Here is a 12,845-nt window from a genome sequence, read left to right on the forward strand (position 1 = left end):
AATGTAGAGAATTGCATAACTTATTTAAATGTAGACAGTCTTGACAAACACACAATATCAATGCCCAAACCAATGGTATTTATTTATTTTTAAGAAAGAAAAATTGAAGATTTGTTGTTTACACAGAATAGATATATAAAAGAAAAAAAACCCATAGTGCAGTCATTTCCATTATAAAGAATGAAAAGTATTGGAATAAATGGTTGTGTGTAGGAGGGCACTCTACAAAATTGATAATCAAAGCTAGAAAAGAATAAGCCAAGGAAAGCCCAAATGTAATATAAAAGGAATTAGTCATTCAGGCAAAAATGCCTTGGCGTGTTAAATAAACTTTTGCTTCACAGTAAAGTGAGAAACAAAAGCCACTGTTGAACAATATTCATAACAAATCTTAATAATAAATTGTAAAAGATACATGATAATCATAAAATGATTAGATCCAGTGGAAGAACATTTCTTGGTTTACTGAGATCGAAATGGACCTTTCTGGCCACAAAGCTAAGTGTTATGTTTGGTGAAGTGTTGAATTTCCCCCCATCCCCGCAAAACAACATTGCAGTGACAGCATGTGAAAAGACAAAAAGGATGCAATAACAGTACAGAAAATTCCTGCAGAGTAACATGCTGCAGAGTATCCCTTCAGGACAATGACCCAAAACCTAAAGTCCAAAGCCAGTTTACAATGGTTTAAAAATAACAGGTAAATTTCCAGGGTGCTTCAATCAAAGCCTTGACCCCTGTCCAGCAAAGAATATATGTCATAATACAAAACCCCTTCAAACAGGCCCTTTTAAATTTATGGTAGTCGAAAGACCGTAATAGTACATATAGTATTCTTGTATTTTTCATATTTATCAACGATTTACGATAAATACAAATCAAAGACGTAAATTTTAAAATAAAGCAAGGTTAACCAGTCCAAAGGATGTGAGTGGCGGACATAAAATGATTGAAAATAGAGAAAGATGTATTCTATGTGGAATTTTTTGCTGGGATAACAGTTTACATTTATACTGAAGAAACATTCTTGTGTCCTGAAATAAGGGTTTGACTTCGGCATTCGCAGTTTTCTTGGTTTGTATGGACACACCCGCAGAGGGCGCTATCGCTGACTTGTACACTTGTGTCCAAAATGTGTCTCGACTCCCAAAAGAACGTTTATGTACCCGAGGGCGTGCCTCTGCGCAAAAGACCGCCCTGCCTCTCTGAGCTACACGCTAGTGTGCATGTCCGGGATTTTCCGGCTGGACAAAGCGGGCATTGAAAACCTCGGCGAGATGTGGCTTCGGTGTGACGTCACTTGGCTCCTGCAGGCGGCACTCTGAACGGAAAACTCCTCCTCAGACGGAAGAGAAAAGAAGTTTTGTAGACGGCGTTGGACCGTGAAGATACTGGCAGCTCGTGTATTTACTCACGGAGCTTCAAGCAATGGACTCGGAACATATCGAGATGAACGGAGAGGTGAGGCCGGACAGCGGACTGGTTGTATTGGTGAGGGAAGAGGATGGGATAAAGAAACGGGCGTATACGACGTCGACTGCTCGGTTCCGTTACCCCGTGCAACTTCTTGTGCCGTGCGTGATAGCAAGTGAAGCGCGCGCATGCGTACCGGTTGCCACCCCTTCGACTGCCCGCGAGGCATCTTTAGTTCCAGCTGCGAGGTGCACCCAGCGGAGTGGTGTTGATGTGCTTGCCTTTGAGATCGGAAGCGAAAGCAAAATAAGGATAAACCACAGGTTCTTACACCTAGTACAGCTGTTTGCAGGGCAGTAGTAATTTGTTTATATTCCCATCTCTTTGATAGCTTTCTAAATCTAATCGCCTGTATGGATTTAAGTGAAAAAAAAAAAAAATTCAGGAGAAGCATATTTTGCATATTGACCCCGTGCCCAGTGTCACATTTCCCAAACTGCAAAAAAAAAGGAGGGTGGAGGCAGTCAGCAGAGGGAGTAGCCTTTTAAACATATATTTATAGCCGAGTCATTTATGCAAAGTGACGGACAAATTACCTTCTTACTTTTATTCTAATCTTAAAGCACTTTACTTGTGCCTAGAATATTTACTCTGGCAATTCTGGGTAACTTTTATTTCTAACAGCGTATGTAGCTATGTACGTACATCTGTCACTTGACCTATATTGATGTGATGTGATGTTATGTTATGTCCTGTGACTTGAAAATATTAACAGAATCTAGCTCAGTTCCACCGGAGAGTATCATAGGTGTGTATGGCAATCTACCACAATATGTGAGATTCACTCAGACTCTCAGAAATAAAGTCTTTCCTTCGCCTTGTTAATTTTTTGTAGGTAATTGTGTTTCTCCTGATACTGTTATCAGTAGGCAGCCACCTTCTGTATTTGTGACACATCACCAAATAGTGTGTTTGCTTCTGAGAACGGAATAGCTCTACAACTGACTCATCTGTAAATGCTGCACAGAGATACGCAATCGAAACGTCGTATCTTAGCTGCCACCAAATGCTAGGCCAACACTAATTTGCAGATTTTTGTACCATTTCTGGAACAGGTTAACCAGTTTGTCTGTGCCATTGTGTACATTTTCCACCAAATACATTTGTTATTGCAGTCGTGGTAACTCATGAATTTACATACATTTCTAGACTTTATTTTTATTTTGTTTATTAACTTTTGTAGATATTGGAAAATGCTTGGTTTCTTGTGATTTCAGCTGACTCATCATGTCATAAGTAAAGGATTTGAAACATGTTGGTGATGCTTGTTCTTAAGCAAAACTGTCCTTGGTAGAGCAGTCAAAAAATTACTTAGTTTAGGAAATACTGACCTTACCTTGACTCCTTGTCTTCACATTTCCCTTAGCCCTTAATCAAAGTTCTTTTAGGCTGATTTCACATAATAAAACGTTTAGTGATGATGTATGTCACATTTGCCGACCACTGTCGCTGCCCATATCAGATTTACTGGCCCACTGTTGACCTTGCACTTTTTTATGACAGCCAATAGTGTACTAATTAGCTGATTCTCACCAATGTTTTGGGGAAATTTGAAAATGAAATATTTACAGAATGAACTCAAAAATTTTGTTCTCATTTCCCCAGTTAATGTGTTAATAATATACTGTTGTTAGGTACACAAGGATTTCCCATTGGGATTAATAAAGTATCTATCTATCTATCTATCTATCTATCTATCTATCTATCTATCTATCTATCTATCTATCTATCTATCTATCTATCTATCTATCTATCTATCTATCTATCTATCTACAAGGTCACACAGCACTGCGTCTCAATGCCAGCTCTTCATCAGACAAGAGAATGGGAAACACATTGCCCCATTGAGCAGCTTACTGACCATGTTAGTAGCTATGTTGATGAAGAATAAAAAACGTGTAAACCAAAAATCGGGAGTGTGCTCCCCTTGACTTTCTTATATTACTGAGATAGAGGAAAAGGTCATCAGAACCACTTCCAGTTGCACAATATTTCTCAAATATCATATCTCTTTGTTTTTCATCATAACTAATTAATAATATTGATACACAATCATTTATCTCTATTTATGATCAAACTTTATATTATAATGATATTTTTGCACTTAGGGAGGTTGAAAAACGGTTGTGGAATTTTTTCATGATTACATATGCATTTACCTAGATTACGATCAAAGTAAAAAGAGTTATTAGTCACCTAAAAATATAGAAAAAGCGTTAGTATTATATAATATTTGTTGCATTAAATTGCTATAGGTAAAACTGCATTTAGCTACATTTAATTATGATAATGATGGCAGAAATGAAAAAAAAAATCATAAAATCAAATGTATTACCAGGATAACAAAAGGAACGTAGCTGCTTATTGTTCCCATTACATCTTTATATTTACATGGCATGTTCAATGCTTACACATTATTGTTAAACTGATGATGTATACTGTAACTTAAAATAAAATTGACAAAAGGTATTGAAAGAATATGCGTTATATTGAATACAGGTTTTAATATTGTGTATACATTTATATTTCCATGATGTAAAAAATTCAGATGGTTGTTTAAATAAAATACTACTTCCAGTTGAATAATTTTTCTCAAATGACATATCTGTTTGCTTTTTATCATTATTTTGATATAAAGCAGGTGTACAAAATCTCTTTTCGAGTTAACCCATTAACTGCCACGATCCCCATTTGGGGATCATGTACTTTAAACCGGGAGGAAATCCTTCTCCAAACCAGCCAAGAGTCGTGTTCCTGTTGATATCAGAACCTCTGGAACTGGTCACTACATTGAACGCACAGAAATGGGCAAACAAAGGAAGTGTGCAGTGTGTAAGACTAACGCAAGAAAACAGTGCTGCAAATGTAATGTTGGACACATGTTGAGTGTTTTCCAGTATGGCACCAACACTAGGTAGTATGTGTCATGATCCAAATTTGGGGATGGCCAAAATTTTGAAATGTTGGAAAAAGTACAAATGTTGAGATTCAAAATATATGTTTTCCTTATTAAGCAGATGTTAATCTATAACAATAAAGCGAAAATATTCGGAAAAAAAATTTGGCAGTTAATGGGTTTTAAACAGACACACAGACAGACATAATTTCGAAAATAGTATTTTCGGACTCAGGAAGTTCTAAAATGTCAAGATTCATCAAAATCTCAAGGTCAATTTTTTTCACAATTCCTATACTTTCTCTATACTATGTACAGGTGCTGGTCATAAAATTAGAATATCATGATAAAGTTGATTTATTTCAGTAATTCCATTCAAAAAGTGAAACTTGTATATTAGATTCATTCATTACACACAGACTGATGTATTTCAAATGTTTATTTCTTTTAATGTTGATGATTATAACTGACAACTAATGAAAGTCCCAAATTTAGTATCTCGGAAAATTAGAATATCAATTAAGACCAATGCAAAAAAAGGATTTTTAGAAATGTTGGCCAACTGAAAGGTATGAACATGAAAAGTATGAGCATGTACAGCACTCAATATTTAGTTGGGGCTCCTTTGGCCTGGATTACTGCAGCAATGCGGCGTGGCATGGAGTCGATCAGTCTGTGGCACTGCTAGTGGCCTTCAGCTCTTCTGAATTGTTGGGTCTGGCGTATTGCATCTTCCTCTTCACAATACCTCATAGATTTTCTATGGGGTTAAGGTCAGGCGAGTTTGCTGGCCAATCAAGAACAGGGATACCATGGTCCTTAAACCAGGTACTGGTAGCTTTGGCACTGTGTGCAGGTGCCAGGTCCTGTTGGAAAATGAAATCTGCATCTCCATAAAGTTCGTCAGCAGCAGGAAGCATGACGTGCTCTAAAACTTCCTGGTAGACGGCTGCGTTGACCTTGGACCTCAGAAAACACAATGGACCAACACCAGCAGATGACATGGCACCCCAAATCATCACTGACTGTGGAAACTTTACACTGGACCTCACGCAATGTGGATTCTGTGCCTCTCCTCTCTTCCTCCAGACTCTGGGACCTTGATTTCCAAAGGAAATGCAAAATTTACTTTCATCAGAGAACATAACTTTGCACCACTCAGCAGCAGTCGTCCTTTTTGTCTTTAGCCCAGGCGAGACGCTTCTGACGCTGTCTCTTGTTCAAGAGTGGCTTGATACAAGGAATGCGACAGCTGAAACCAATGTCTTGCATACGTCTGTGCATGGTGGTTCTTGAAGCACTGACTCCAGCTGCAGTCCACTCTTTGTGAATCTCCCCCACATTTTTGAATGGGTTTTGTTTCACAATCCTCTCCAGGGTGCGGTTATCCCTATTGCTTGTCCACTTTTTTCTACCACATCTTGTCCTTCCCTTCTCCTCTCTATTAATGTGCTTGGACACAGAGCTCTGTGAACAGCCAGCCTCTTTAGCAATGACCTTTTGTGTCTTGCCCTCCTTGTGCAAGGTGTCAATGGTCGTCTTTTGGACAACTGTCAAGTCAGCAGTCTTCCCCATGATTGTGTAGCCTACAGAACTAGACTGAGAGACCATTTAAAGGCTTTTGCAGGTGTTTTGAGTTAATTAGCTGATTAGAGTGTGGCACCAGGTGTCTTCAGTATTGAACCTTTTCACAATATTCAAATTTTCCGAGATACTGAATTTGGGACTTTCATTAGTTGTCAGTTATAATCTTCAACATTAAAAGAAATAAACATTTGAAATACATCAGTCTGTGTGTAATGAATGAATCTAATATACAAGTTTCACTTTTTGAATGGAATTACTGAAATAAATCAACTTTGTCATGATATTATAATTTTATGACCAGCACCTGTATACCCAAAAGTAAAAAAGAATCCAAAATATAGACGGTAGGTTCTACTCAGAAAAGTCATAAAGAGACATGAATAATGTGAATCTAAAACCATAAGGCAAATAAACAGAATCTAAAAACTGACAAAAAGGTTACAAGTTGGAATCCAAACCAGAAGAAAATCATAAGAGAAATCTTGAGTGAATTCAAAGGACAGAGCAAAGGTCAAAAAACACTAAAACACTACACAAAATCAAGGGCAGCACTAGGATAATGGCTGTGGAATGCAAAAGACCTCAAGTGAACCTAGACTCCCTTTTAAGCCAATGTCACATTACGCTGTACTTCTAGTCGTGTGGTATATCAGATTTGCTGAAAGCCGTCACTGATCTATTGCTGGACCATGTCAATTTACATGATGGAAAACAACTGCCCATGTCACATTTACCCTCCAGCACAGTGGTGCTTCTCCCTTTTAGTGAGAGCCAATAACGTGCTGCCAGACGGCGCTGGTACAGTATGGTGAGTTTAACCGCAGTCTCTACCCTTTTTCCTTTTTTCCATTCTATTTCAGTATATAAAATACGAGACATCAGAAAGACAAGCCTCACTTTTGTTTGCATGGTTTAAAACATGCATGTTCCTTCTTACCAATGAGGCTATCTTTAAAGACTGGAGTGTACAGTTAGTTGTTTTTGTTTTATATTTACAGGTGGCAGAGGTTTGGGCAAATGCTAATGAAATTGTAACTGTAAGACAAATAAGGGTCAATTAATTATATCCAAATTTCAAATTGGGCAGAATCTAAAATCCTAGTTAAGAGATTTTAAGTATAATCTATTATTTTTAAACAAAAGTGTGCTTTTATTCTTCTTAGCAAACAGAATTTTATTTTTAATGAGATTTCAGACAAAGTAAATCATGCAGACACCCCATCTTAAACAGCATGGCATCTGACATATTGTAAGTTGGCCCAAATGCAGTAGTACTACAGTGATGGGAAATGTCTGTAGATGCAAAGTGTGATTTAAACTGAAGGACTGTTGACCAGTATATCTCAACCTCAGCCTTTTGAATTCTAAACACTGAGTGCAAAGAAAGCCAACAGCTCGTCTTGACATCAGACCTTAGGAGCAGCTTGGATTTTGCTTTCAGTGGGTGGCACTAAATGCCAGGCCAGGGTGCAATAAACAGAAAAGTCGCCTGCTAACTCTGCCTGCCAGCAAGCTAGTACACACACAGAGTAATAAAAAAATGACAATACACTGAACCTGATACATATTAGGCTACCAGTTGTTTAAAAAACAAAGACTTGGGCTTACCTTTCAAAGGTAATCATCAAAAAAAGGCATGTTTAGACGTTGAATGGACTAACCACGGTCTAGTCTAGAGACCACCAATTCAGAAATTTTCTTTGTCTTAGCTATGGACAGGGCTGTGCATGTTTAATAGTTCCACAGGCACACAGAAGTGGCTTCAGCGTATACCACTTGAGCAGAGTCTTCACCTTTATATTCTTCACTATTACCTGAACTGGAATCTGTCATATAATGCAGTCACTGGCCATTTCTGAAGAACAGGCGCTAATATGACAAATCTTTTTTTTCTTCATGTGCTTCAGTTTCTGACAAGCCTACATTCCACCCATCTTGCTGCTGCAAAAGCCTTGTCAAAAGCACTCGGGGAAGGCTGTTTCATGCAACTAGCAGTGAATGAATTATATCATGGATAATACTGTAATAATTAGATTAAAGAGGGAGTGATTGGCCAGTGTAGAGACACTAATATTTATGTGATATACAAAGAACAAATATGTTTTCAATAAAGTTAATAAATATTGATTTCCTTGTAGGCCTCGGGGTGCTGAGCTGCAACCCAGTATAGCTTGTGCAGAAGTCAGGCCATTCTAATGCTCAATTATTATCCCAATATAAAGGGGTGCTGCAGCACTTCCATCCCATGTCGTTGGTGTCAGTCTGTTAGAAGGAAGCCCAGAAGCAAACTTAGAATATGCAGGAGGGATTGTGGCTTTCATGGGGCTATTCACTTTCTGGGAATTCATAAGGAAGAGTCAGATATGGTTGTGCAGATGGGTTGAGTGGTCATGACTTAGGTTCTTAATCTGAGGTTTGTAATCAATTTGCAAGATGTAGAAATTCAAGGCATAAAGAGCAGTTTGATGCAAAACTAGCTTAAATATCAGAAATCTGGTTATGGCAAAATAGCCTTATTCAACTTAAGTGACATTAAAAGTGATGTATCTGAAGAATCCATGTTGGAACCTTAGACATTTTTAATTTATATGAATGATCTAGAGTAAAATTAAACTAGAAATTTGGTTAAATTTGCTGGTTAATTAAACAAAGTGAATCAGTAGTAATCCTGGATTCAACAAAGTATTATAGGTGGACAGAATTCAGACTTGGGCAATTAAGCTAAATGTACACACATATAAGTATTAATCTGTAGATAATGAAATTACTACATATGTGTACACAAAGATGGATCTGAAACATCTTATGAGAAAGAGAGGTTACAGTGAACACTTCACTGCATGTAACCACACACTGTAAGGAAGAGAAGAGGTTGTGTTACCACAACACTTTGAGTTAGGTTGGAGTCAATGGAATTTATCCTTCAACTGTGTAACACTCTTGTGGGTTCTTACCTGCAGTAATTTGTACCATTATTTTAAAAAGATATAACAGAGCTAGAGGAAATCTACATAAAAAAACATTAGACATGCCAAAGCTGCAGGGTTTGAGGTATGAGTAAAGACTGAAGGAGTAAAATCTTTCCAATTTAGGCAGAGTTCCAGAGGTGATATGATAGAAGTGTTTAAAATTATGCAGAGAGGAAGAGTGAATGCCAGCTGTTGGTTTAAAATGAGATTTTTAACAATAACACATTGGTACAAAAGCTGATTAAGGGTAAAGGATTTTTGTACAGAGCAGCATAAACATATGGAATAAAGGTACAAAGCAGTGTAGTAGATAATAGTACTTTGAGGGATTTTACATCTTGACTCATTGATTTCTTTTTGAAAAAAGGTGAATAAGAAACATATAATTAAGTTCAGCTGAATGGCCACTTCATGATTAACCGTTTCCTATGCTAAATATGGAACAGCAGATACTTAAACTACCTATTCTTGTCACACTTCTACAAACAAATGTCCTTTCTTTCTTTTTAGTGAAGTAGGGGCTTTGCCCCCTGTTCGCTTCGCTCGCCAACCCCAGGCAAGCACTACGCACTAGCCTCTTTGCAGTTCTGCCGCTCGCATATGGGGATGCGGATGCATAATTTAAACATTTTAATTTTCATGTGAAGTGTTATATTTGCATCAACATGACGTATAACTGCCTGTGATTGAATTTCATTTCTTTCTCTCTATTAAATAAAACAACTTTTTCAAATGTTTGGCTCTGAGATTTGTTAATTGTCTTTACAAAAGCTATTCTAACAGGAAACTGTTAGTGTTTTAATATGAATGGCATATCAAGATCTCCTTTGTTGTCTAATGTTATCTGCAGAAGATGTACTATGTTACCTTTCTTGGGTACATCCTTTTCTCTACAGTAATTTAGTAATTTGTGCGGAGGAAGACCGGACACTGTTAATGGTTGTACATATTCTTCATGATATTGTAAGTTGATGTTTTCATCTTCCGCACGGTCACCACCAACTGTTTCAGCATAGTCTATTGATATGCATTTAACCATTTTGCCATGTTACGATCAACATTTTTGGCATAAATTCGTTCGACCTCCTCGTTTCTAGGTGCTAGGATTGCCCGTGTACTCATTTTTTCTATTGATAACCCTTCGTGATGAAATTCTTCAGTAAGATTTGGACATAATACGTCTTCTTTAATTGGGAACTTAAAGTGAAGAAAACATTCAAATTTATAAGAGCTGAGAGAGCAGGAAGTGTGTGTGACAAAAGCATTCACAAGACTGAGAGGTGAGAGTACCGTGGTCTTGTTTGAAAATTGTTGATAAGAGGGTGTGACTTGAAAAAATCTCATGGCAATATTTTCGTCTTGCGGGACTTGAAAAAATCTTGCCTCCTAAAAAGTCTCGTCGTGTCAAAAGATTTTTTTATATAATAGAGAGACATGGCTAGATATAATCAGGTCCATAAAAATTATGTTTCAAGTGCTTATTTTCTAAACTGACTTGGTGAACAGTTTAAATGACAAACAACACAGTCATATTAAAATTGGTTCAGTCATTACATTTTAAAGATATACTCTATGCATATGTCAGGATGATATTTTAAAGTGCATAATTTATGACATTGTGAGATATAAATACTTGGATAGATTCTTTCTCCTGATCATTTCAGCTTTGCCTTAAAGTCGCCCCTCATCACTAATTGCAATTGAGAAAAAAGATACAGATTTTAGTGCTTGCAATAGTGAGAGAGATTAAGACTGGCATACCCAGCTTCAGTTAAACAGAAGAATAACTAGCAACACAATCAGACAGAAGGTCAGTATCTGATCTGGGATCTGTCTCACCAAGAGTTACTGAGGTTTGACTCTTCTACATTCTTGAGAACAAAATGTGAAATGTTACAAGTATTTGGCCAAATATCACCTTGACACTTGTACAGTGACAAGATTTTCCTGCATTTGCAAGATGTATACACCATATTAATTACTTGAGAAAATCAGTGCTTTGGAAGAAGAAACAACAGTGTGACGTGAGTACACTGCAGTTTTCACCTGCTTCACAGGGCCTGCGTCTATAACCTCTTTTGGTTTGTGTTACAAAGCTCAGGAAGTATGCCATAAACAATTACAGTACTTTCTGTAATAAAGCAGGGTCATATCTTGCCTTATAGTTCATTTTCTTGCTGATAGAACTTTTTAACAATTGTGAATAAGCATTTCAGTAATTAAAAATAACAAATAAAAGGCAATCTTGAACCAAAAGTGAAACTGTATTACTTCCCACCTAGGGAAATCCCCGCTTGTAATTCTGCAAGCTTTTGGGAAATATCTTTTACAGAAATTGACTCTGAAGATCCATGATTGTGTAACTGCATAATGCAGAAGAATGATGACAGCTATGGCCAAATGTTTTTTAAAAAACCTACTGACCTCATTTGTGTGTGGCTATTGAAAAAGATATAGTAGATATTGTTGATCCTATCCCTTGAACCCCCATGAATCACTTTAAGCTAGAATAATAAAAATGTCTCTGAATGAACTGAATTGTGGGAAGAGATTTTTTATAATTATATTGTCAATGAAGTTTAGAGCTTTGATAGCCGTGTCCAATATGGGCCTTGCAAAACGTGTCTTTCAGAGTTTTGGGCTAAGAAATTGAATTATTTTAGTGCTCTGAAGCTGAATATAAGGGGCATCAGCATATATTTCAACACATAATACCTATCTGCAATTACAGATAATCAGAAATACAAGTTAAAATGTTCATAGTATTAGGCAGATTAATAGTTTACAATTCAGCAAGCAGGCTCACCCAGAAATGATTCCTCAAAATGTAGGAGAGTGGAAACTGTGATCAATGAGCATGAAATCATTCACCTCAGGAAGTTTGGTGTATGAAATGGAGCTGCGGAAGTGCTGTTAAGTTAATATGAAAGGTTTTGGTATGTTGTATATACAACATAGTAAAAAAAGCCATCTAGTAGAGGGATTTAGAATTGCTCAACAGGCAGTAGTTTAATCTCTCAGTCCCATTGTAATTGTGATCTATGAGAAGACCTTGTGTAGCTGTCGTGAAGAATGGAGTGAATGCATCATAGACAATGGATGAAGAAAAGACTTCTTATCTGGGAAGTTAGGTGTATGAAATGGAGCTGCGGAAGTGCTGTTAAGTTAATATGAAAGGTTTTGGTATGTTGTATATACAACATAGTAAAAAAAAGCCATCTAGTAGAGGGATCTAGAATTGCTCAACAGGCAGTAGTTTAATCTCTCAGTCCCATTGTAATTGTGATCTATGAGAAGACCTTGTGTAGCTGTCAGTGAAGAATGGAGTGAATGCATCATAGACAATGGATGAAGAAAAGACTTCTTATCTGGATCAGGAAGATTATTCATCACAAGCAGTGTATAAAAACTATATCTTGTACAAAATTCAGTTAAACATTTGTCTTTGAATTTGTCTTATGCCTTCCCTTATTCAAGTAGCAGGTATACCTTCATTAAATTGCTTTTGCCATATATTAGCTTGATTTCACAGATTGATTTATAAGCCATATAAGAGTTAAAGAATTTGAAAGATTTTAATAAAAGATTTACTAAGTGAAATCATGCTTATTTGGATTTAGAACAAAAGATTGACTTGACAAGGCTAAGTAGCTCTACTAGTTTCTGATGACCATCGTGGTCACAGTGTTTTGGATCATTGTTTTGCCACTGGTCAATGAATCTGTAGATATTGTCTTGCACAAAGTCAGATATTAGTTCATACAGATGTTTAAAGTCATTCTGCTGCTAGAATAATTAATTACATCATCAATAAAGATGTCTGGGCCAGTTCTAGAGACAGTCTAAGCCAAGACACTACTACCACCATGCACCACAAATAAAGTCCTATGCACTGAATCATCGACAGGTCATTCTATTCT

The 12,845-nt window shown here is 37.0% G+C and overlaps 1 protein-coding gene across 1 annotated transcript in view; it reads left to right on the plus strand.

Moving 5' to 3' along the window:
* Positions 1–1,029: 1,029 nt before the first annotated feature.
* Positions 1,030–12,845, plus strand: part of ninj1 (ninjurin 1) — a 39,051-nt gene continuing 27,235 nt past the window's right edge. Inside the window, exon 1 of the mRNA XM_028825517.2 lies at positions 1,030–1,461. Within this exon, the coding sequence (XP_028681350.1) occupies positions 1,429–1,461 (33 nt within the window). The 5' untranslated portion in view covers positions 1,030–1,428. The remainder of the gene's footprint in view (positions 1,462–12,845) is intronic.

This window comes from Erpetoichthys calabaricus, chromosome 18 (genome assembly GCF_900747795.2).
Source record: "Erpetoichthys calabaricus chromosome 18, fErpCal1.3, whole genome shotgun sequence".
Classification (NCBI taxonomy): domain Eukaryota; kingdom Metazoa; phylum Chordata; class Cladistia; order Polypteriformes; family Polypteridae; genus Erpetoichthys; species Erpetoichthys calabaricus.